The 25,669-nt window shown below is 43.8% G+C and overlaps 2 protein-coding genes and 2 non-coding genes across 10 annotated transcripts in view; all 4 read right to left on the reverse strand.

Moving 5' to 3' along the window:
* Supt16h (SPT16 homolog, facilitates chromatin remodeling subunit) overlaps positions 1 to 10,578 on the reverse strand; it is a 43,010-nt gene extending 32,432 nt beyond the window's left edge. The window contains exon 1 of the mRNA XM_090320454.1: positions 10,392 to 10,578. Coding sequence (XP_090176580.1) covers positions 10,392 to 10,457 — 66 coding nt within the window. The 5' untranslated portion in view covers positions 10,458 to 10,578. The remainder of the gene's footprint in view (positions 1 to 10,391) is intronic.
* Positions 10,579 to 11,552: 974 nt separating this feature from the next.
* Positions 11,553 to 25,669, reverse strand: part of Chd8 (chromodomain helicase DNA binding protein 8) — a 75,821-nt gene continuing 61,704 nt past the window's right edge. For 6 of the 7 annotated variants that reach the window (XM_090320483.1, XM_090320493.1, XM_090320509.1 and 3 more), the window contains 12 exons: positions 25,492 to 25,621; positions 23,245 to 23,320; positions 22,810 to 22,864; positions 22,474 to 22,681; positions 21,802 to 22,010; positions 20,994 to 21,713; positions 20,618 to 20,769; positions 19,824 to 20,126; positions 18,469 to 18,582; positions 18,117 to 18,296; positions 17,610 to 17,726; positions 11,553 to 12,557 (listed from right to left, as the gene is read on the reverse strand). In XM_090320483.1, coding sequence (XP_090176609.1) covers positions 11,982 to 12,557; positions 17,610 to 17,726; positions 18,117 to 18,296; positions 18,469 to 18,582; positions 19,824 to 20,126; positions 20,618 to 20,769; positions 20,994 to 21,713; positions 21,802 to 22,010; positions 22,474 to 22,681; positions 22,810 to 22,864; positions 23,245 to 23,320; positions 25,492 to 25,621 — 2,840 coding nt within the window. In that variant the 3' untranslated portion in view covers positions 11,553 to 11,981. The remainder of the gene's footprint in view (positions 12,558 to 17,609; positions 17,727 to 18,116; positions 18,297 to 18,468; positions 18,583 to 19,823; positions 20,127 to 20,617; positions 20,770 to 20,993; positions 21,714 to 21,801; positions 22,011 to 22,473; positions 22,682 to 22,809; positions 22,865 to 23,244; positions 23,321 to 25,491; positions 25,622 to 25,669) is intronic. The other variant, XM_090320528.1, reaches the window with a different exon arrangement.
* On the reverse strand, positions 19,048 to 19,149 carry LOC150066471 (small nucleolar RNA U6-53/MBII-28). The gene has a single exon (XR_016534679.1). It is a non-coding gene; the product is annotated as a small nucleolar RNA U6-53/MBII-28 (small nucleolar RNA).
* On the reverse strand, positions 24,895 to 25,004 carry LOC150066472 (small nucleolar RNA U6-53/MBII-28). Its single transcript, XR_016534678.1, has one exon. It is a non-coding gene; the product is annotated as a small nucleolar RNA U6-53/MBII-28 (small nucleolar RNA).

Raw genomic sequence — 25,669 nt, forward strand, 5'->3', positions numbered from 1 at the left:
TACAAGTGGTAAAATGAGACAGAGGACTTTTCATTTAGATACTGACAATGGGGTAAACCTAGCTCATATAACCTAAAGTAACACCTTCTACTGTCCTTGAGCTTTCTCAAGGCTAGCGTCTACCACTTGAGCCACAGCACCATTTCCAGCCTTTTCTGTGTATGTGGTACTGAAGAATCAAATGCAAGGTTTCATGAATGCTAGACAAGCACTCAACCACTAGGCCACACTCCTGGTTCCTATCGTTAATTTTTTTTAATGCTGGCACTGGGGCTTGAACTCAGCACCTGGGTACTGCCCCTGAGCTCTTTTGCTCAAGGCTAGTGCTCACCACTTGACCCACAGATCTACTTCTGGCTCTTTGCTGGTTAACTGGAGATAAAGAGTCTCACAGACTTCTCTGCCGATGCTGGCTTTGCACCATGATCCTTAGATGTAAGGTTCCTGAGTAGCTAGCACCCTACTGCCTTATTCTTAATATAGAAAAGCAGCCAAATCACTTTTTCCTTTCTTTTTCTTTGAAACAAGTCTTGCTTTGTAGCCCACGCTGCCTCAAATGTGATTCTTCTATCTCAGTCTTATTTTTTGTAGGCATGAACCACCATACCTGGGCCATGTCACAGTCTGATCCCTCCTCACCCTCTAGTACTGAGATTTTAACTCAAAGTCTCAAGCTTGTTAGACAAGATGATCTACCGCTAGACATCTGGCCCTTCCCATTTTTGTTTCTGAGATCTCCAAAACAAAGAGACAGCAAACAAGCTCTAAAGGGAACATATAATGCATAGAACAACAAAAAAGTATATTAAAGGCTTAAAGGCTGACAGTAGCTTCAAAATTCTGAGCAGAAAATTACATTATTAATTACAAATATGGATAGATGCTACAGCTCCTCCTCTGGGAGGAGATGCATTCTTTAAGATCCAAATGCAGTGGAGCCACTCATTCATATGCTGGGACTTCTGAAACCATCAGCCATAATAAGCCTTTCTCTTTGTAAGCTGTTTGTCTCAGTAGTCTGTCAGTTACAGATCGCTAAAACAACAACAATTTGATTTTATTTTACCAGTTTTGAGTCTTGAACTCTGGGTCCCAGTGCTGTCCCTGAGCTTCTTTTTGCTCAAGGCAAGCAGTCTACACTTCTTGAGTCACAGCACTACTTCTGGCCTTTTCTGCTTTTGTGGTACTGAGGAGTCAACCGCTAGGCTTCATGTATGCTAGGCAAGCACTCTACCCCTAGGCCAAATTCCAAGCTCCTAATTTTATTTTTTTAAGATATATATCTTCTGGCTGGGAGTTTTGCCTAGTGGTCGAGTGCTTCCTAGCATGCATGGAAGACCAGGGTCGATTCCTTGGTACCACATACATAGAAAAAGTCAGAAATGGTGCTGAAGAGCTCTAGCCTTGAGAAAGTTCAAGGACAGCGCTCAAGCCCCAGGACTGGCAAAAAAAAAAAAAAAAAAAAAAAAAAAAAAGATAGGGGCTGGGAGTTTGGTCTAGTAGTAGAGTGCTTGCCTAGCATTCAGGAAGACTCGGGTTTATGATTCCTCAGTACCACTGAAAGACCCGCGGAGACCCGCACCCAAGGACACGCACACGGATGCAACAAGCAAGAGGATTTTATTCGGGCATATGCTCGGGCTCCCAAATCCACTTGACCATGAGAGGTTTGGGTCAGTGTTCAGGCTTGGGCTCTCAGGTACACGTGACCTCGAGATCCGTGAGGTTCGGGTCAGTGGCTGAGAGCTCCGAACTGTCCTGGGGATGGTTTTTTATAGATCCATACAGTCCGTTATAGCAGAGCCCGCGCTTTTACAGCCAATGAGTTTAAAGCATTACAGCAAGGTCTGCACGCAGGCAGCCAATCCTTTTAAAACAAATTATACATTTTGATCAATAGTTGCTCAGACAGGGCCCGGTGGGGAGTTGGCCCTTGGATGGAGAAACAACCCTTATCTGAGTTAGCACCTGTTGTAGGATGGCTAGCTGCGGCGACTGGTCAGCAGGGTGTGGGCTAAGCTAGTGAAATTACTACCATGGGGAAGGGGTAGGGTTAGATTTTATACAAGTTCCTGTCCAGTGATGAGAGGTACAGGTATTAGTAAGGCATGCTTACAAACTATTCTATGACCTCCCGAGTGGCCAAGTGCAAGTGACTCTAGGATCTGTCACCATCTCTGCCATCCATGCAGAGGTTACTGCACTGTCCCAGTAGTGTCTCTCCGCTTTTGGGATAAATGTCCTATAGGCATTTCACTTTGTTGGTTGCTGGACGAGAACTCAGGGTTTGGGTGCTGTCTTTCAGCTCTGCAGCTCAAGGCTAGCACTCTGCCACTGTGAGTCCCCAGCTTGGTGTTTTGAGTGCTGTCCCCCAGCTTTTTAACTTAGAGCTAGCACTCTGTCACTTCGAGCCCCAGAGTCACTCTGCCTCAATAGCACTCTGTTGTCAGATTAGACACCACAGTCTCACAGGGGCTTGGCTTTGCCCGGGCTGGCTCAAAACTGCAGCTTTCAGATCAATGAGTCCTACAAAGGCCACATTACTCCAATTAGTAGCAACAAGGTGGTCAACTCAGAAATAGTCTCTAAGCATGATCTTACCTGGAACTTGGCGAGGGCAAAAGTTACATAAGAATAAGCCAAATAGTAATCATTTTGGGTGGGGATGCATGTCTAATATATGCTGAGTTGTCTAGCGGGCCTGGGTCCTGGGGGAAATGAGCCCCATCCTGGTATTGAGTCAGCATGTGTTGTAAGGCTCAGATGCTGGCTAGCTGCAAGGTTTAGATAACAGGACATGGGTTATCGCCCTTTGCCCTTGGCCAGGGAGGGAGTGAGGGTCCTCCAAGCAGCCTTCCAGATAGAGCATAGCGGGGGGTCTAAGCAATTTTCCATCTCTTTAGCAAAGCAGTTTATACAGAAGCCAGAAGCAGCTTGGTTAAACACAGAATTCAGCTTTCTTATATTTGACATTAGAACTCAGGACTCCTTATTTTCTTCTTCATCTTATTTTGTTATCTACTGGCTCCCCTAATTTATGGCCAGCAGGCTCCAATTCCTTAGTTAGCAAAAACTGGTTATAAGCAGGAGCTAAAACTTAAGATGGCAGTCCTATGGTTCTGACCTGGGGTCTTTCACCACATACATAGAAAAGCTGGAAGCGGTGCTGTAGCTCAAGTGGTAGAGTGCTAGCCTTGAGAGAGAAAGCCAAGGACAGTGCTCAGGTCCGAGATCAAGCCCAGGACTGGCAAATAAATAAATAAATGAATAAACAAACAAATAAATATCTTCAATGTACCCTTTCTTAAATTGTTGGAGAAAATGCTCCAGGGAAAAAAATTAAAAAAGAAAAATAGGTGCTCAAGGATAACAGAGGACTCAATACTATAAAGTCTGAAGTTAATAGACCTGGGGCCAGTAGCTCACGTTTGTAAATATTTAGGAGACTGAGGTGTACAATAGCAGTTTGGAGTCAGCAGAAGAAGACAAACCTGAAAGACTCATCTCCAATTAACCAGCAAAATGACTGAAGGGGATTTATGCTTCAAATGGTAAAATGCAAAGCTATGAGGCCATGAATTTAAGCCCCAGTACTGGCACACACACACACACACACCAAACAAAACAAAACACCATAAAAATACTAAGGAAAACAAGAAACTGGCTTGCATAGGTCATGAGATGCCCTGGGTATACCCATGTGATACCTCAGTACTAGAGGCAAAAAAATCTGTGGGAGAAAGGAAAGGTAGTGATTTTTCCATTTTCATCTAGGAGCAAAATCATTTACATGACAGAGAATGTAAATAACTGTCAACTGACCTGATAAAAACTGTGAATACATATTAGGAAGGACAATAATGTGAAGAAGCTAGTGAAGTGTTACCTGTCCTACCTAAGTGGTAGGTATAAGGTATTCACTGTAAAATTATTTTAATGTATGAAACTTTGGAGAAAAATAGCAGGAATTGTGGCTCATGCCTGTAACCCTAGCTACATGGGAGGCTGAGATCTGAGGATCAAGGTTCAAAGCTAGCCCAGGCACTAAAGAACATGAGACTCTTATCTCCAATTAATCACTAGAAAATGAGAAGTGGGGCTGTGGCTCAGGGTTAGGGAGGTAGCCCCTTGAGCTGAAGAGCACTGGGACAGGCCCTGAGTTCAATCCCCATAACCCACAAAAAAGTCAGAAATTAGAGAAGTTGTAATAAGTATGATGATATTAAAAAAAAAAAGCTTAATTAACGACCAGGAGTGTAGCCTAGTGGTAGAGTGCTCACCTGGCTTGCACGAAGCCCTGGGTTCCATTCCTTGGTACAGAAAAGGCCAGAAGTGGTGCTGTGGCTCAAGTGGCAGAGTGCTAGCCTTGAGCAAAAAAAGACAGTGCCCAGACCCTGAGTTCAAGCCCTAGGACTGGCAAAAAAAAAAAAAAAAAAAAAAGCTTAATTAAGTCCTAATCTGCCTCTAATTCACAAGTCAAGAAATGGTGACAGAGGCCGAGGGTTTGGCCTAGTGGTAGAGTCTTGCCTAGCATGCAAGAAGACCTGGGTTCGATACATAGAAAAAAGCCAGAAGTGGTGCTGAGGCTCAAGTGGTAGAGCTCTACCCTTGAGAAAGTCCAAGGACAGTGCTCAGACCCTGAGCTCAAGCCCATGACTGGCAAAGAAAGAAAGGAAGTCCAGCAATCCTAGTTACTCAGGAGGTTGATATCAACTCCCTGAAACCGTTTGGGCTTTGAACTTAGGGCCTATGCGCTGTCCCTGAGCCTCTGGATAACCGCACAGGAACAATAGGTAAAGTTCTAGAAGAGGTAGGTCACTGTAATTACAGCTTAGATGAAAATCTAGTCAAGCCAACAAAGATGCCTGAAAGCTTAGAAACTGGACATTAGCATTTACTAAACAGCTACTACATGACAGAATGAACAACTGATAACAGGAATATATATGAAGTGGATAGTTAAAGCAAGGACACAGGGGAGCATAATCTGATACTCTGGACTAAAGAAGACCCCAGCTCAAAAACCACCACTACAGAAACAAAAAAACCTGAAATGCATGAGTAGACTTTCAAGGGCTCAGTGAAAGGGAGAGAGAACTGACAAATGGGATTGCATCAAGCTATCCTCTGCACATCCAAGAATATAGTTACCAAGCTAAAAATGACAGATTACAGAATGGGAGATCTTTGCCAGCTCTACAACTGATGAGGGCCTAATATAGGAGGTATTCAAGCTACTCAAGTCCTGAAGAATCAACAGCCCAATTAATAAATGGGTAAAAGAGCTAAAAAGAGAGCAATGACCAATAAACACATGAAAAAAATGCTCAACATTTTCAGGAAACATAAAAAAGCAACATCGAGATTCTATCTCATCAGGTAAGATTGGCCATCATCAGGAATATCAACAACAAATGCAGGGCAGGGACATAGGAAAATGGAATCCTATACATCGTTGTTGGGGATGTAAAATAGTATAACTATTCTAGAAGATAGTTAGAGGTTCCTTAAAACACTACACTTAGGGGCCAGGAACTTGGCCTAGTGGTTAAAGTGCTTGCCTAGCATGCACAAAGACCCGGGTTCCATTCCTTGGTACCACATATATAGAAAAAGCTGGAAGTGGTGCTGAGGCTCAAGTGGTAGAGCTCTAGCCTTGAGAAAGTCCAAGGACAGTGCTCAGGCCCTGAGCTCAAGCCCATGACTGGCAAAAAAAAAAACAAAAAACAAAAAAACACTACACTTAGAACTGAACTACTCTATGTCTACCCAGAATACTGTCAAGTCAGAGCACAATAAAGACACTTGCACAGCTAGGTACTGGTGGCTCATGCCTGTAATCCTACCTACTCAGGAGGTTGAGATCTGAGGAACACAGTTCAAAGCCAGGCCCAGCGAGGCCCAGCACTAAAGACCATGAGACTCTTCAATTAACCACTAGAAAACCAGAAGTGGCACTGTGGCTCAAGGGGGTAGGCCGGTAGCCTTGAGCTGAAGAGCTCAGGGACAGTGCCCAAACCCCAGAGATCAAGCGACCAACCAACCAAAAAAAAAAAAAAAAAAAGACAGTTGCACGTCTATGTTCATCGTTGCACTATTCATGATTACCAAGCTACAGAAACAGCCCAAATGCCCTACCATGGATGAATGGATCAAGAAAATATTACATGCATGAGTGTGTATATATACACACCCATAAAACTAGGTGGTGAACATATATATGTATACAACACACACATATGTAAAAAATGAAATCTCACTCATCTATCAGAAAGAGTAATATGTAATTTATAGGGCAATGGATGGATCTAGAAAACCTGTTAATTAAATCTACCTTAGAGAGGGACCGGGAGTTTGGCCTAGTGGTAGAGTGCCTGCCTAGCAAGCACGAAGACCCAGGTTCGATTCCTCGGTACCACATACATAGAAAAAGCCAGAAGTGGTGCAGTGGCTCAGGGTAGAACACTAGCCTTGAGGAAAGCCCAAGGACAGTGCTCAAGCCCTGAGCTCAAGCTCAGGACTGGCAAAAAAAAAAAAAAAAAAAAAAAAATCTACCTTAGAGAGACAAAGGGTGTATGTTTTCTCTCACAAAGGTATATTCAGAGGAGGAGGAGGATTAAAAAATGTTACCTAACAAAATGAATATCCGGAAATGTTTTTTTGGAGGGATGGGAAACAGATGAGTGAAGAAAAGAAGGGCAGGCAAATAGTCACATTGAAAGTACACTTAAAAAAGGATTCAAGTCGGCCAGGAACTTGGCCTAGTGGTTAAAGTGCTTGCCTAGCAAGCACGAAGACCCGGGTTCGATTCCTTGGTACCACACATATAGAAAAAGCTGGAAGTGGTGCTGAGGCTCAAGTGGTAGAGTTCTAGCCTTGAGAAAGTCCAAGGATAGTGCTCAGGCGCTGAGCTCAAGCCCAGGACTGGCAAAAAAAAAAAAAAAAAAGGATTCAAGTAGCATAAGGGGAGGGGTGAATTTGGAAATACAAGGGATAATTACGGGAAGGGTGACATTGACCAAGATGTATTATACTCATAAACTGGCATGCAGAACTAAAACCCCTTTGTAAAACTACTTAAAAATAAGTGAAGGGCCGGGAGTTTGGCCTAGTGATAGAGTGCATGAAGACCCAGGTTTGATTCCTCAGTACCACATACATAGAAAAAAGCCAGAAGTGGTGCCGTGGCTCAAGCGGTAGAGCTCTAGCCTTGAGGAAGCCCAAGGACAGTGCTCAGGCCCTGAGTTCAAGCCACAGGACTGGCAAAAAAATCAATAAAGTAAAATAAAAAGAGCTTATCTTGGGCCTGGAGCATGGTAGAATGCTTTCCTAGTATGCATGAAGACCCGGCTTTGATTCCTCAGTACCACATACATAGAAAAAGTCAGAAGTATTGCTGTGGTTCAATTGATATAGCGCTTGCCTTGAGGAATCTCCAAGGACAGTGCCCAGGCCCTGAGTTCAAGCACCAGGACTGGGGGAAAGCTAAAATGTAAATTTGCAAAGCAGCAGTCAAAAGAATTGACATGCTGCTTACTAGCTTTCACTAACAAATTTCCTTTTCGGGGTCATAGCCACCTAATGCTGACAGCAAAGAACTGCATGAATGAATGCACTAGATAACTAGTAATTTCTCTCCAAAACAATACAATTCTGACATTTAGTAACATTTTGAGGTTTATAGGCAGATTTTAGTCAAAGTCCTCCCACAGTCTAATGTACTAAAGGTAAGATAGGTCTCACATGATATACATGCCTGAACATTGCAACTCTTCTCTCTCAAAGTGTCTGAAACTCTAGGATAAGTAAACTGTCTCCTCCACTGGATGGCATAAATCATATTACATAGCTAAAAATAATCACAATCCATAAAGGCGGGATATCCTTGAATAAGGAACCAGTGAATAGAAGGATATGGTGGGAGAACCTTGCAGCCTATTTTCATAATGTACCACTTTCCCTGGAATTTTCTCAAGTAGAAACAGGTGCTGTAATCATAGCCTAGTCAGGAGGCTGTGATCTCAGGATCTCGGTTCAAAGCCAGCCCAGCCACTAAAATGTACCCGAGACTCTTATCTCCAATTAACTACCAGAAAACGGGAAGTGGGGCTGTAGCTCAAGAGGTAGGGCGACAGTCTTGAGCTCAGGGACAGCACCCAGGCCCAGAGTTCAAGTCCCACAACTCACATACACACAAAAAAAGTAGGACTGGTGTAGATTCAAATGTCTACAAAGAATTAGAAAGCAATAAGAAAACATGACCCACCAAAAAAAAAAAAAAAAGCAATAGGAGAGTCACTAAGGAAATCTTTTGTTTGATGTGTTGCAAATATGGGGTGGCAAGAGGTTGGGTTTCCAACCTCACAGAAGTTTAGCAAGCACACTACCACAGAACTAGTTTCTCAGTGAGTCTTGTTTTCTGATCTCTGAAATGAATTCCTCATCTGTGGACTGAAAATATTTAACAGAAAAAGGATGACATCTATTCTGATTGTGAAAATATTTTCTCTCTTTCTCTTTTTAATTTTTGCCTGTCCTGGTTGAACTCAGGGCCTGGGAGTTCTGGCCTTTTCTGTTTATGTGGTACTGAGGTACCAAACCCAGGGCTTCATGCATGTTAGACAAGCACTCAACCACTAAGCCACATTCCCAATCCTCTTCTTATGTTTTTTTTAAAATAAAACAACTATTACAGCACTTATTTAGTTTTACACATTTAACTGCAATAATATTATCTCTTTGAGGGAGAGGATGTACTGAATTAATCCATCAAGACACTCATACCAAAGAATGAAAAGACTGACAAGGAATGAAAAGACTTAATGTTTTAGACATTTCTACTCAGATAAGCATGAAATACTGCAAGTGTTTTAGGACATGCTATGAAAAATGTAATTAATAAAAAAATACTTTCATTGCTATAGCCTTAAAATGAAATAACTTGAACTCTGAATTACTGGGACTGCAAAAAACCTCAAAGGTATATAAATTCAGGGATTGTAGATGGGAAAGGGCTTCTGATTATTACTAGTACCTAAACATGTACTAACCACCAGAAGATATTGGATGCACGGGGCTCATGCCTATTAGTTCTAGCTATTCAGGCAATGGACTGCCAACCTGGTGAGAAAAGTACTGGAGAATCTTATCTCCAATTAACCTCCAAAAAGCCAGAAGTTAATGTGTGGCTCAAGTGTTAGAGCACCATCTTTGAGGGAAAAAAATCAAAGCAATAGTAAAAGTTTCTTTTGTATATCATGTTCAACTCTAAGCGTGATAGTAATGGAGATCTAAAGTCTCCTGGTAGAAATTAATGAATAAAAAAATTTTAAACAAAATTTCCATTTATCAGCATGGAGTTCTTGCCTGAATTTTAACAAAATCAAAGAACCTAGTTTAAACTGTTTAATACATTTGAAAGAGACATCTTTTATTACTTGCATTTAGTACACTAATAATTTGAAAGACAACTTACAACGTTAAAAATCATGAGTCGATCATTTTTGTCAAAACATTTCGGGCTTCTAAGTCTTTATCTCACACACACACATACACATCTACATATCATGATACCTATGTATTCACATCCAGACGTACGTTACACACCTGCGCCAGTCGTTCGTTCAGTGAACAAATGACTACCGTAAAAACTCGTTTAAACTCTGTGCGCTTTTAAAACCGAAACACGACCCAATCTTTTCAAAGACTAGGAACTTCCACAGCTTTTTCTGAACAAGTGCCAACAAGGAAACGAATAAGGTTTTAGAGCTCTTTAACAACAAACAAACAAACAAACAACTATTGTTGCTAAGAATGCCTGCAGGTTTTCCGGCGTGAGGTCTCGCTGCTCCCCGCCGGGCCTAGAGCGTGGAGCCCCTGGACGAGCACTATCTTGTTGAACTCCTGCAAGCCTAAATGGGGACCCGCGAGGAGCCCGACCACCATCCTCGCCCCGCCATCCCCTCTGAGCGAGAGCGGGTGCAGCTGTGGCGGGACGTGGGGTGTTACACTGTGGTTCGGGGGCGGGGGGGAGCCTCCGGAGAACCCCGCAGGAGAGGCAGCCCCGTGGGAGGGGGAAGATGCTTGCCTCCCGCAGGGCGGGAAGCAACTACGAGAGGGAGCTTGCAATGCACGACCGGGGCTGGCGGGGGTTGGGGGGGGGAGGAAGAAGGTGGGGGACGTAGGGCAGAGCGATGGCGAGGGGTGCCCGGCTACGGGGCTACATCCGTGACCGCCTGCGGAGAACGGTTCGCTGGCAAAGAAAAAGGCGCGTGACTGAACCCGGGAATCCCTGGCCGAAAGGGGGGGGGAGGAAAGGGCGCCGAGAAACATGGTTATTATGGGATGGCTCCGAGGGGCTCCTGGGGGGGGAAACGACGGCTCCTCCTTACCCGCCAATTACAGTACAGTCTCTTAACTCGCCGATAATAAGCGTCTTTGTCCAGAGTCACAGCCATAGCCCCGGACACCGCTTCTCCTCGGGCTCCGAGAATCACGAGAGGTCCCAGCTCCGCCACCCGCTCTCGGCCCCGGAATCCCGCACTCGCTCAGTGACCCGGAAGTATCGACTTCATAGATGCCCTTTCCGCTTCCGGGTCCCGACAGCGTTTGCGCCGTGCATCCTTTTAAGTCCTTTCTCCGTAGGATGGATGTGGGCAGAGAGAGAAAGAGAGAGAGAGGGTGGGGGGAGAGAGGAAGAAAACAGTAAAGAAATGAACAAAACGTGCCCCGCAGAAAGAACCGATTTTCGCGGGGCATGGCGTCGGCTTCCCCCGGCCGCACGCGAGCCGACGCCGTCACGTGCCGCCAGGCCCCGCCCCCGCCTCCCCGAGCGGGGCCGCGCGCGGAGCGTCGCGCCTCGGCAGAGCGGGAGAGGGTGGGGAGGGAGGGGGAGGCGCGGTGCTCGCCCCGCCCCTGCCGGCCACGCGCGGCCGAGACCCGCCCAGGCCGCCGGAGGAAAAGCGCGGGACTCGGCGCGGGGCAGCGGAGGGCTCCGGGGGCGCGCGCCGCGCGGGGAGGGTGGAAGAGTGAACTCCGCGGCGCCGGCTGGAGTAAGCGCTCCAAGCGGACCCGGGGAAGCGGTGGTAGATAGCAAGCCTTGGTATCTATCCCAGCCACGGGATGGGGCGGAATGTATCAGAAGAACCTTTAGTTCCTACCCCAAGCCCCGCCCGTGTCGTGAGAACGTCCTTGGTCAGAGCCCTGTGTGCACTGCATGAAAAGCGACACTATTCAGTGGCTTTCCCCACAAGCTCCTGTTGTTTTCGTTTGAAACGAAACATATTCTTCATGAAATTCTTCCTCCTCTGTTTGAAAAACTCAGACCCAAACACTTTTCCTACTGTTTGCCTTAAATTATTCCCTTTTGCCTTCAGCGAACACGACAGTCTACATTTCTTTGTAGCGCGCATGCAAGTACAAATGACTGGTCTCTTCTACCCAAGGTAACTTACAACAGAATCGAACTTAAGAAGAGTGATATTGAAAATATCCATCGTGCTTAAAATGAATACTTCTGTTGGGTTTTTGTCATGGATAGAACAAGGGAAGAGTGAAAAAGGATTAACTTAAATTTATTAATGCCAAGGGGAAGGAAGGTAACAGTTCCTGACCCTCCAGCTGTATCCACAGTTCACCAGGAACAGGCTCTGCCAGTGGCTAGGGCCAGCGCTACATAGTCTGTGGTTAATGGAGGTGTCTGGGGAGGGGTGAGCACACCAGCTGCTCTAGTCTCCTTTCCTTCCCCAGAAATGAGGAAGTGGTCGTGTATTGTTTTAGGAGTTCCCCTGCCCGCCCAATCCTCTCAAAATTAGGAGCAATCAGGTACAGGTTTTTTGTTTTTGTTTTTTTTTTTCCTTTTCACCTCTTGGAGTCTTGGGTTTTCCCATATCTCCCCTGTCCCTCCCGCTTTTCTGTAGTCCAAGGGCCAGAGTAAGTGAAAATTCAGCAGCCACCCAAGCAAGGGGGACTGTACTGGGGCTTCAGTCATCAGCATCTTCACTGGAGTCTGAGTTGGCTGGCATCATAGGATCATCAATGAGTGAGAAGTCTCTTTCTGAGCTGTCATAGCCCTGAGATAAATCATCATCATCTTCATCCTCATCATCGTCGTCTTCCTCAGGTTGTAGTGGTGGTAACCGAAAGGTAGTACCAGAGGTGGTAGTCACTGGGGAAGATGGGTAGCCAGTGGCTCTCAAACCTGGATGGTGATGGTGGTGATGGTGGGGGTGGGGGTGGGGGTGGTGGTGGTGGTGGTGGTGATGAAGCATGGTGCTGGAGTCTACATGAGGGGATGATGCTGTACCACCCATCACAAACGGCATAAAAGGCAAAGATGCAGAAGCAGCACTGCTGTGACCCAGAGGAGTCACAGACTGTAAGCCACTACTGCTGTGCTGGAAGGTGTTATGCAGAGCTAGGGACCCAGTGCCTCCACCCTGCATCAGGGCCATCATCTTAGAAAGATCTGGTCTTGTCCTGCGGGCCCGTTTCTTGCTGCTCTCTGGTGCAATAGACCCTGGCAAAACTCGGTTGAAGGCAGTTTCAGCATAGTGACCCTGGGAGACAGGAACAAAAGACAGTAAAGAGTAAGTGGGGTGGGGGGGGGGAGGAATATGCCAACAGAGTCCTGGCTTACAAGTGTTTATTCAATGATTGTGTCTTAGGAGAGGCCAAACAGATGGAGTCAGAGGTGGGTTTGATGGCCAATAATAGCTAAAGCATTCTAGTGCTAAAGCTAAGATCAAAGATTTAAAACATCTAGGGCTGAGAGTTTGGCCTAGTGGTAGAGTCCTCAGTACCACATACATAGAAAAAAGCCAGAAGTGGTGCTGAGGCTCAAGTGATAGAGCTCTAGCCTTGAGAAAGTCCAAGAACAGTGCTCAGGCCTGAGCTCAAGCCCAGGACTGGGAAGAAAAAAAAAAAAGATTTAAGACATCTAACTATGTAAACCAGAGAGGTTTTTTTTTTCTTTATTCTCTTGACTATGTCTTTACAAACTATTTCACAAATGCTTACCTTTGTTAGTAAAAGATCTAAGACAGTGAATAAATCAATACATTAAAAAATCCACATCCCTGCTGATGATTGTTCAGTTTACCATGTGAAATACAGGAAAATTATATTAGCATTTACAAGTTTTATCACATTATCAGATCTGGGTCAACCTAAGACTTCTGAAGCCAGGCACTAGAGGCTCACGCCTATAATCCTAGCTACTTAGGAGGTTTAGATCTCAGGATTGTGGTTCAAAGCCAGCCTGGGTAGGAAAGTCTGTGAGACTCTTATCTCCAATTAATTAAAGAAAAAACCAGAAGCAGTGCTATGGCTGAACTGGTAGAGTGCATGAGGAGCTCAGAGCCAAGTGTCCAGAGTTCAAGCCCCAGGATAGGGAGAGGGTGTGTGTGTAGATTTCTGGATATCCAGTATACCAAAAACACTGGGTAGCTCTTCTTGCCAAATTTAATAAATAATTTTCCATACAGACTAAACTGAATATGCTCTGTTTGGAAGTTCTGATTAAATCCTGTGAGGTTGGAAGTTAACCCCCACTTTGCTGGATAAAACAGCACTAAATATACAAACTGGTACCTCTGTCTCTCGCCATTCCAACCTAAGCTTAACAATTATCATGGAAACATATCTTTTTGACTTTGAAATAAAATTAATTTTGTGTGGACTTTGTTTTTTTTTTGCTTTAACTTGGGCACTGTCCCTGAGCTTTTTGCTCAAGGCTAGTGCTCTACAACTTTGAGCCACACTGCTAGTTCCAGTTTTCTAGTGGTTAACTGCAGATGAGAGTCTCATGGACTTACTTGGCTGGTCTGGCTTTGAACTGTGAACCTCAGATCTCAGCCTCCTGAGTAGACAAAATTACATGTTAGCCACCAGCACTTAGCATTATGTGGCTTTCTAAAATACAGCTCTAACACATATTTCTTTCAGATCTGACAAGAATGAAGTACTAGCTTTATGACAAGTTTTATACTAGGTGCCAAAGACTTATGTTTGTAATCTTTGCTACCCAGGAAGCAGAGATCTGAGGATCTTGGTTCAAAGTTAACTCAGGTGGGAAAGTCTGTGACACTCTTACTTCCAAAAAGCAGGAAATAGAGCTGCGGCTCAAGTGGTAGAACACTAGCCTTGAACAAAAAAGTTCAGAGACAGTACTCTGGAGTAGGAAGGAGGGGGAGGTGGTTAGAGGGAGAGAATTATATACTGAGCCATGCAGGAGGCTGAGATCTGAGGATTGGGGTTCAAAGCCAGCCCAGGCAGTAAAGAAAGTCCATGAGACTCTTACATCCAAGTAACCACCAGAAAACCAAAGTGGAACTGTGGCTCCAGTAGAAGAACTTTAGCCTTGGTCAAAAAAGCTCAGGAAGGGTTGGGGATTTAGCTCAGCAGAAGAGCCCTTCCCTAGCAAGTGCAAGGCCCCTGGCTCTGGGGGAAAAAAAAAGTATTAAAAAAAAAAAAAAAAGCTCAGGGATAGCTCCCAGGTCAGGCACACACACACAAGAAAAGGGAGGAGGTAGGGAGAGAATCATATGTTAAACTACTCTCTAGTGGCTCATGCCTGTGATCCAGGCTAAATTCAGGAGGCTGAGATCATGAGGATCATAGTTCAATGTCAACCTACTTATGGATGGGTGCTGGTGGCTAACATCTGTAATCGTAGCTATTAAGGAGACTAAAATCTGTGGAAAGCAGTTCAAAGTCAGCCCAAGCAGAGAAAGTCCTGGAGTTTGTTGCCTGGCAACACATTAAAACCTATCTATTAAAAAAATAAGTACTATTTGTACTTTAATTATTAGATTTTCTATGATTCCCTATATTTCTTTTTCTTTTTTTTTTTTGCCAGTCCTGGGCTTGGGCTCAGGGCCTGAGCACTGTCCTTGGACTTTCTCAAGGCTAGAGCTCTACCACTTGAGCCTCAGCACCACTTCTGGCTTTTTTCTATGTATGTGGTACCGAGGAATCGAACCCGGGTCTTCATGCATGCTAGGCAAGCACTTTAACCACTAGGCCAAACTCCCCACCCTCCCTATCTTTTTTTTTTTTTTTTTTTTTTTGCCAGTCCTGGGCTTGAGCTCAGGGCCTGAGCACTGTCCTTGGACTTTCTCAAGGCTAGAGCTCTACCACTTGAGCCTCAGCACCACTTCTGGCTTTTTTTTTTTTCTATGTATGTGGTACCGAGGAATCGAACCCGGGTCTTCATGCATGCTAGGCAAGCACTTTAACCACTAGGCCAAACTCCCGGCCCGTCCCTATATTTCTTAAAATTATCCAACTCAAGGATTAGGAAATGATTGTCCTTCTATAGACTACTTGAAAATGTGAAACTGGAGACAGATGGTATCAGCTTTTTACTTCAGCCACTCCCCTACCAACTTTCTGCCTATTATTATACTGTTGATTCTAGGGATAATACAGTGGAAATTACAACATTCTTCCATGGAATCACTTTTTTTTTTTGTGCCAGTCCTGGGCTTGAACTCAAGAGTCTGAGCACTATCCTTGGACTTTCTCAAGGTCACAGCACTATCACTTGAGCCTCAACACCACTTCCCGCTTTTTTCTATGTACATGCTACCGAGGAATCAAACCTGGGTCTTCGTGCATGCTAGGCAAGCACTCTACCACCACTAGGCCAAACTCCCAACCCCTATGGAATCACTTTTTTTGTTGTTGTTTGTCATGGGGCTTGAACTCAGCCTGGGTGTTGTCCCTCAGTTCAAGGCTACTGTGCTATCCTTGGGCCTGGACATTGTCCCTGAGCTCTTCAGCTCAAGGCTACCACCCTACCCTTGAGCCAAGCCCCACTTCCTGTTTTCTAGGGATTAATTGGAGATAAGAGTCTCAGGTTTGCCGAGGGGTAGGGAGAGGGAAATGGGACCAAGACATGAGAAAGGGTATCAATGTATATGCAGTAATGCACCTTCTATCTGGTGAATATAATGTAACCCTTCTATTAATTACAATAAAAAATATATGAAAGAAGAAAAAAAATAAACTTTAAAAAAAAAAAAAGAGGGGCTGGGAGTTTGGCCTAGTGGTTTAAATGTTTGCCTAGCATGCACAAAGACCTGGGTTCGATTCCTTGGTACCACATATATAGAAAAAGCCGGAAGTGGTGCTGGTGCTGAGGCTCAAGTGGTAGAGCTGTAGCCTTGAGAAAGTCCAAGGACAGTGTTCAGGCCCTGAGCTCAAGCCCAGGACTGGCAAAAAAAAAAAAAAAAAAAAAAAAGAGTCTGAGGTTCTTTTATGCCAGGGTTGGCTTTGAACCTTGATCCTCAGATCTCAGCTTCCAGAGTAGCTAGGATTACAGGAGTGAGCCACTAGAATCACTTTTATTAATATTTAGAAAATCAAATGAATGATCAGACAAAACAAGTATACGAAAGCACTATTCCATTTCAAATGGCTACCAACCACTGATTTACATATGGTTAAAAAATATATCTGGTGGCTCGCACCTATAATCCTTGCTTCTCAGGAGGCTGAGATCTGAGGATCGAGGTTCAAATCCAGCTTGAACACGAACCCGTGAGACTTATCTCAGTTAACCACCAGAAAACCAGAAGTGGTGCTGTGGCTCAAGTGGTGGGGCGGTAGCCTTGAGATGAAAAGCTCAGGGACAGCACCCAGGCCCAGAGTTCAAACACCAAGATCAACAACAACAATATATATAACTACCTACTGGATTAAGGCAAGTAGAGTCAAGAAAAGAATATATGTATGATGAAAAGAAAAAAATACATAGTATTCTAAATAGTGCATTACCATGATGCAAAACTGTTATTAGCTATAAAACATGGCTGCCTTCCTTTTTCTATTACTGACACATTGGTGTTTCTCAATTTAAATATGTTAGAAATTGGAAAGACTTTTCCTCAGTAGCACCCCCAAGCACTCCTAAAATCTAGAAAATTATGAAATATTTGAAATATTACTTAAGTGACCTGCAGCTCAGTGGTCGAGCATTTGCCAAGCATGCTTGAGGCCTTAGGTTATTTACAGTAAGACTGATACTTTTTGATGATATGAAAGCTCAGAGACTTCAAAGATTTTCCAAAAATTCCCTTAGTTATTTGGATAAAATAGGATAAGCCCTGAAAGTTCTTTCTACACAAGTTATTATACCTAAAGTACTAAACATTTTGTAGAATTTTATGCCCCGTTAAGAGCTGGAGATATCACAGGAGTATACGAATACCACTAAAAGTTCTCTGGTATGCAGGGCTCAGGGGCTCACGCCTGTAATCCTAGCTACTCAGGAGGCTGAGATCTGAGGATCAAGGTTCAAAGCCAGCCAGGGATAAAAGGACCTGAGATTCTTATCTCCAATTAACCTCTAGAAAACAGGAAAACAAGAAGTGGGGTTTGGCTCAAGCGTTGGGTGGTAGCCTTGAGCTGAAGAGCTCAGGGACAGTGCCAAGGCTGCGTTCAAGGCCTGTGACCCACAAAGAAAAAAAAAAAAAGTTCTTTAGTGAATCAAAAGTAATTTTCTTGAAAAGCATACATTCAAAAAAAAAAAAAAAAAGATGGCAGCCACAATCACTATTAAAAGCCCAAAAATAAGGCAGCTAGTGTAAGAAGAATGATAGTCTCACCTTCTTCCCATTCCTAGAGTTAGCTGTCTGCACTGGTTCCACTCCCAAACAGTTCAATTCTGCCTTATTGTTCTTTTTACATCTCTGCCACTTCTGTTTTCTGCGCTCTTCCATATACTACAATAGAAAAGTTTTCAGTTAGTTACCCTAGACAAGTAGCCACTGGACTAGTTATTAAGGTACTAAAGTCTTCTGAACAATAAATTGTTTATTGTATAAAGACTAGTCCTAGTGGAAAACAGTGATTAAGTATTTCTCCTGAAAAAAATTAGGTGGTTTACATAATAGCTTAGTAGTACATATTTCCTTAGCATGTAGAAATGCTTTTAGGATGATTATATTTTCATCCTCACAGTTTTAAGCGTGTGAGTTAAGAACATTGGGAATTATTACTCTTATGTTGCAGAAGCAGGAACAAGGGTATGGTAGGGCATGCTTTTGCTACCTCATATAGCTTAAATACCAAAAGAATGATTTTAAATCTGGCTGGATGGAACTGCCACTCACCGCTAGAAATCGGGGATCGACAGCAAACTCTGGATGACCCTGTAACCACATCTCCAGTTCAGCCCGGCGAGGGGCATCCTCACCCACCAGCAAAGTACCATCCACCTTATTGATGACAGGGATCCGGGTCTCCAGGTCCACATCAAGGTGATTAGGCTCTTCCATGCACTCCACCTCCAGCTGCAAACCCAGAATCCACCCCCATGAGCACGTACTTTTCTTTGGGATAAGGAGGGTGGGGGGTACAGAGCCAATGGGAATCATGAGATAATGCAGTCCCTTGATCCCAGCTGTCTTCACCAATGACTAGATCTTATCTAAAATGTAAGGTTAGAATTTCTCTACCACTTACCTCTATTAGCTTCTTTCTGTTCCCTTTCTTCTTATGAAACAGTGGGTGCCCATCTCCCATTACTCCGTTAGCCATCAGTTTGTGCTTCTGGAATGTTAACTTTAATCCTTCCTCCTAGGAACAAAATCCATCCACCCAGAGACATCACATGGAATATTTTTTTGGTTTAAAGTAAAGGTTAAGCTTTAAGGAATTTGGCCTTAAGGCTCATCCTATGGCTCAATAATGGTCAGCCTATGTTATTTCTCTTCTCTTTTTTTGCCCTTATGGTTAATCTCATGTTGTTACTATATCTGATTTTGTTACCTGGTATAACGTATATACATTTATTTATTTGAAAATATGGAAGGGAAGAGGGGAAAACAAGATGAATGGGAGGGGGGAGGGGGACAGAAATGGGGACAAAGACATGAGATGGTGTATCAAATGTGCAAGAAGTAATGCACCTACTACCTAACGAATGTAAATGTAACCCCTCTATACATTATCCTGAACCCCCTGCCAAAAAGTCAGAAGGGAGGCCATTGATTAATGGCAGAAATTAGATATACAATTAAAGATTTGATTTCTGGACCTAGTGCCCCTCAGGCAAATCCACAAGGAATTTATCACAGTACCCAAAGTAGTTTTAAAACTCCAGAACTAGTGTCTAAGAACTGGCATGGCAATTCATCACAGCAGCAGAATCCTGTTGGTCCTATCACATACTCACTTAGGAAGCTTCTTTCCTGGACTACTAAAATGACCACTTGGTAAAGTTAAAAAGGGAAAAGGAAAAATTAAAAATTTCCTTCTGTAAAACACAAAGCAATTTAATTTCGGTATCAAAGATTTTTTGTTTTGTTTTTAGGCTAGGTCTCACATAGCTTAGGCTAGCCTCCAATTCATAGTCCTTCTGGCTTCAGCTTTCTAAGGACTGAGAAGCACTGTACCATCACACCTGGCTATCATTCCTTTTTTATTTTAATTTAATAAAGCTCACAATATCCAGGTGTCATTTGAGCGACTTTCCAATAAATGAAGTTTAGAAATCAGTCTTCCAAAAGCCTCTGTCAAATACATTTCCTTCAAAGCTATGATTTCCTTTACTCTAGTTCCTAGGGATTGCTTCCCCTTACTTAAAACACTTCCAAAATGGACCTCTCTGAGCTCTAGTTTTTTTCCTCTTCTTTAAAGTTAGCTAACCAGGTTGTGGGTCAAGTGGTAGCACACCAGATTAGCAAGCTAGAAGCCCTGGGTTCAAACTCCAGTGCTTGCAATAAACAAACAACACAATAAGTATCCAATCAGTGAAACTAATTAACAACAACTACAGTCTTCTTTACCACGTCCCAAGGCCTGCATACTGAGCTTACATCTTTGATCTGAACTGTAAATTCCTTCTCATCCATGCCTCGGCGCAGTTTGGTAAACTGGGCTGCTGCTGTGGTGACCGCAGATGCCTCTTCCTCTGCCATGGAAGCTGCACTGCTACTTCGTGGTGTGGGGACTGGAGAGTCACCATATTCTCCTGGGGTCAAAGAGGGGCTGTCTAATAAATGGTTGCCAGGTCCCAAAATTCCTCCTGTTATCATTTCCTGGGTCTTGCGGATAGAAGGCCATTTCCCTGAGAGTACAGCCTGACACACGAGGTCAATTCGGTTTATCAGGACACGATCCTGGAAAAAGAAAATAAACAGATAGTCAGACAGGGAGACAGATTGACTGACTGACTGTTTTAAGGATCTGAGCATTAGCTATGTGTTCCTCAGATATGTAATAGTTTATCATTAACACACAGATTAAAAACCATAAAAGAGAGCCTTATAAAAAATGAAAACAAGCTGGGCGTGGTGGCTCACTCCTGTAATCCTAGCTCCTCAGGAGGCTGAGAACTGAGGATCAAGGTTCAAAGCCAGCCCCGCAATACAAAGCTGTGAGACTTATTGCCAATTAATCACTAGAAAATGGGAAGTGAGGCTGTGGCTCAAGGGCAGGGTGGTAGCCTTGAGCTGAAGAGCTCAGAGACAGCACCCAGGCCCAGAGTTCAAGACCCATGATAACAACTCCCCCCCCCACACACAAAAAAGCCTAGAACCCTTTCCCTCCCCCCCTCAAACAGATTGTTAAACTTCATTTCTGAAGTCATGTCCAAGGATGGGATTGTTACCTTGGGCCACTCAGAGGCTCTTTGTCTTTCCTGCAGTAGCAGTAGTTCAGGTGTCATTTGCTCTCCATCTTCATTTGGGAATCCATCTTGGGACATAGTGAGGGACAGGAGACTCTCTTCATCATAGAACTTTGGGCAGGATCGGTCAGCAGCTAGAGATCACACAGGATGTGTGAGCAAGGACAACAGAATAATGTTAAATGCGAATGGTATCTATCATGCAGACTTTGAATAAAGGATCAAAGGTAACAGATCTCATTTGACATTTTAGCAGATAAATTCCAGATTTTTCTGAAGGAGATGCATTTAGATAGGAAGGGAAGAGTAGAAAGGGCAAAAGAGGGAAGAGGGCCAGTAGCCTGTCACATGCACTCACTTAACTTCTCTTCCTTCTCGTCCTCACTTTCATCAGTGCTAGAGCTGGAGCTGGATGAGGATGAGGAAGAAGAGGATGATGGCGACAGCTTGCTCAAGTCCAGCTCAGAGTCTGAGTCATCCTCATCTTCCAGTTTGACTGGTGGAACACTCTGGCACACCAGAGGGGCAGGATCAGAGGGGGCTACTCGCATTTCATAGTCTTGAGGGGTTGGTCGGCTCCTGGCCACCACCTCATGCTCTAGCTTTAAAGTCAGACTCTCCAGACTGGGGACCTGGACAGCTGTCTCCTCAGGTGACTTTTCAGCAGGAGCATCTGGGCGCAGGGGCAATGGTGAGGCAGTGCGCGAGGTATACTGCTGGTGGAGCAGTGGCGTGGAACAGCGGGATAAGGATGTAGCTGGTGCTCCTGCCTGATGGTTCTGCATGTAATTCATACGAGCAGCCAGAAAAGAGAAGTCTGGGTCCTGCATGATGTTACAGTCTGTTTGGCTCACCCCATGGCGAGCTGCCCCTCGTAGAAGTTCCCCATCGTGACGAGCAGGCTCCCACCATTTGGGCAATTCTGGACCTGGAGGCTGACACAATGCCAGCCGATCTTCCAAAAGTGGGTGGCATAAAACTTGTTCCCGTAAGCGCCGAAGCAATTCAATTCGGTAGAGAGTCCTTGAGGCCCTTTCCTCAGTGATGGGCTCAATGAACAGGGTCGGGTCTGGAGGTTCTGTAAAAGAGAGAAGAGAACAGAGAAATGAACTAGGAGTTGGTCTGTTACCATCCACCCTTGCTCCTCTTAGACCCTCTAGCCTCACCATCTCCAGCTGCTGGAGGAAGGCGGCACACTTGACGGCACATGGCCACAAAGCCATGGAAGTACTTGGTAAGGCTTTCATCTGTCTTTTTATCCAGTCGAGCAAAAGTACGGAACCGATCCCAATGGAACTGCATGTTGTCAGGGTCATATTCCACACCAAAGGTAGACACTACTCGATAGAAGTCAGTTTGCTCACGCCTGGTCCATCTACAAAGGGGCAAGTAAAGTAACAGAAATTAGGAGTATACAGAAAAACTGGGATGATTGAGAAGACAAAAACTCAATGTGAAGACAACAAAACACAGAAGAGGCAATTAGCAAGTAAAGGAGGAAAATGATTTAGGTAGAGAACTCAATGATAATTTCTCTATACAGGAGACTTCCCAGAGCTATAATTATTGCAGATAAGTAAAACCATGTTTTTAGAAAGAGGCGGGGACAGGTGAAGCTGGAGATTAAACTTATAACTGTATATGTAAGTGAAGTCTTCTGCTAAGCTATAACCCTACTCTACAAGTGAGATTCAGAGGTCCTAGAGACTAAAGATATAATAATTCAGGGGAGGAAAGATGATCCCTCTGTAGCAACTTCCAAATAAATCCTTCCTAGGATGCTTTACAGTATGGAGCCAATAGTTGAAGAAAAACAGAATTTGTCACTTATAGTTTACCGTTGTTGTTTTTCCCTCCGGGCAATTTCTTTTAACTTGAAGGCTGCTTCACAACGCCGTCGCCGTCGGTCCCCACGTTCTGCAGCCTCTATCTTCATTTGTTCTTTCTTGTAGCTGCGCTGATAGGCTGTCACTAGGCGGCGAAGCCTAGCTGTTAAGGCAGAGCCTGGAGGCCAGAAGAGATGGCCTGGTTGTTGAGTCACCTGGGCTGTGGGAAACAAAGAATGAGTGGGATCTCACTTGAAGGCAAATATCTGGAAACCTCATAATACGATAGAATTCAGTCAGGCATTTCCCCATCCCCTCCTATCCACACAATATTGACCAAGGATGTACCTTCATCTCCGTCAATCACTGAGATCTCCTCATCCATCATCATCAAAGGATCACCCTGGAAAAGCAGATCCACCCCATAGGATGGAGGGAAGAGTGAAAGAGGGAAGTAGGTAAGATAAAATCACTTTGTCCTGGGCATTTTGTGGCACCAAGGGATAGAAGACGAGAAAGGAAAATCTGAAAGATGAGTTCCTAATAATAGCATAAGATAATAGGCTTTAGGAACTTATTTGTCAAATCGAGATATCATTTACCATCCAGTTTGAGTTCCACTTGATCTCCCCCAGCTGGCACGAAAAGCCTTACCATTACCACTTTATATCTCACATGGCATTTGTTTTCTATTTTCCATTATAAATTAATATAATTAAAGGTTAACAGAATGGGGGGGGGAATGACTACTTAGAGAAACGCTAGATTTAAGGGAAAACTCACCTCATCATCTTGATCTTTTGGGGGGCCTTGGAGTGGTTTATATTCAGGATCTTCACAGTCCTTATCAAAGTCAACCCTAATAATATGAAGAAGCAAAAGAAAATGTTCAGTCACTAAAAGAAACTTAGGAGAAAGAACTGGACAAACATATTACCCAGCACTTCAATCTTTCTTTAATTTCATGTTTGCAGGAGGTCAGGCCAACTGCTAAAAGTTTGAATCACTTGGATGCCAATGGTTCATGCCTGTAATTTTAGCAACTCAGGAGGCTGAGATATGAGGATCATGGTTCAAAACTGGACCAGGCAGGAAAGTCTGTGAGACTCTTATCTCCAACCAACCTCCACAAAGATGGAAGGAGAGCTGTGGCTAAAGAGGTAGAGTGCTGACCTTGAACAAAAAAGCTAAAGCTCAGGAACAGTGCCCAGGCCCTGAGTTCAAGCTCTGGGACCAGTACAAAATAAATAAATAAATACGTTTGTATCAAGTGAGAATACCACTTAGCCAATAAACCACTTGGAGAAATTAACAGAGTACCATTCATAATTGCTCAAATTCAAAATTATTTGCAGTAATAGGGGTGAGAATACAGGCACTTGTTCCTGCACTTGATACATCCCCCCTAGCCTTTGTTATGCTGTTAATTATTCTTCAGGTAAGGTCTCACATTTTTTACCCAAGATCCTCCCACCTGCAGCCTTGGGCACAGTGTAGATAACAGGCATGAGCCACCATGCCCATCTATTAGATAAGAATGAAGTCTTGCTAACTTTTGCCAGGAGTAACTTTGAGCTGTGTACCATCTCCAAAGTAGCTGGCATTAGAGATGTGAGACACCACACTTGACCATCTTCCCCTTGAGACAGGGTATTTTTTTTTTTTTTTTTTGCCAGTCCTGGGCTTGGGCTCAGAGCCTGAGCAATGTCCTTGGACTTTCTCAAGGCTAGCACTCTACCACTTGAGCCTCAGCACCACTTCCAGCTTTTTTTGCTATGTATGTGGTACCGAGGAATCGAATCCGGGTCTTCGTGCATGCTAGGCAAGCACTCTACCACTAGGCCAAACTCCCGGCCCCAGACAGGGTATTCTTAAACTATTGTCCCAGATGGTCTCAGACTGAGACTCAAATAATCCTCCTGCCTCAAGTGAGATCCCATTATTTCCCACAGCCCAGGCCACAGAATGGCCTCCAGAGCAGCAGGGATACTGATATGTGCCACCATGCCTGGCATGAAATGAGATACTCTAATCAACATACTTCTCTTCTGAAAGAGAAAGTATACAGATTTTTACTGGTTCAACAATTTTTCCCTCCTTCACAACTGTTTATTTTGTATTATTTCATTGCAATGATTCATGCTTTGTTGTTGTTCACAGTGCGGCTTGAAATCTGGGCCTTGGCGCTGTCCCTGAGCCTCTTTCTGCTCAAGGCTAGCGTTCTACCACTTGAGTCATAGGATTCATGCTTTTTAATGTTTTTACTAACTTGTACTCTTAAACATAAACATGACATAATAAATGGTTGGCAGTAAATAAATGATCTCATTTCTTTAGAAGGTTCTATACCAAAGCAAATTGAAGTTTTGATCACGAAAGGAAAGCCTTCTGGTTACACAGGTGGTAGGTATTTCTTAACTAAGTGAACTATATGTCCCTCAGATCTCCATGTGAGAAGTTTTGTTAAACTCACTGACACCCAAACTAGGGCAAGAATGCCCTACCTGGTGGCTCAGTATTAGCATGGCGATTCATCATTGGGACAGGTACCCAGATAGGATTTTTGTTTTTCCAAGGCTGAGTTTAGTTTTTCATTTCATTTTGTTTTTTTTTCTTTTTAAACCCAGGGCACTGTGTATGCTTTTATCCCCAGAAAAAAATACTTTAATATGTCAAATACCTTTGGGAGGTGAAAAATTACAACTAAAAGTACCTGAGACTCGACCACAGTGAGCAGTTTTAAGGGAACAAGTTATTCCCTCAGCTACGGTAACAGTACAAAAAAGCGAAGTGAACATTAAATAAGACATTTGGGAACACTGACTTTCATACTCAGTGGAATCTAATGGCAATGGGTATGCTTTAAACCAGTTTATAGAATCCTATCTGCTGGTCCTAATCCTTGTTAAGGATTTATAACTCTAACCATGATTAAGAATCTCAATGGATTCAGTCAAGACTAGAGTTATGCTATCTCTTTAGCAAAAGCAACATCACAGAAGTTTAAGAGAAGTAGATATCAATACTTACCCTTCTACTATGTCAGAGAAATTATCTAACACTCGATGTTCTGCTGCAATAGCTTTGTCATCTGGCCGGCCAGCCTTTTCCAGGAAGCACAAGGCTGGATCTGCCCTCATAGTATTATATTTTTCATAGCCTAGAAGTAAATGGGTCATAAATTGAAGAAAATCAGATCTATTTTGTC

The sequence above is a fragment of the Megascapheus bottae genome, chromosome 2, assembly GCF_031878675.1.
Source record: "Megascapheus bottae isolate mThoBot1 chromosome 2, mThoBot2.hap1, whole genome shotgun sequence".
Taxonomy (NCBI): domain Eukaryota; kingdom Metazoa; phylum Chordata; class Mammalia; order Rodentia; family Geomyidae; genus Megascapheus; species Megascapheus bottae.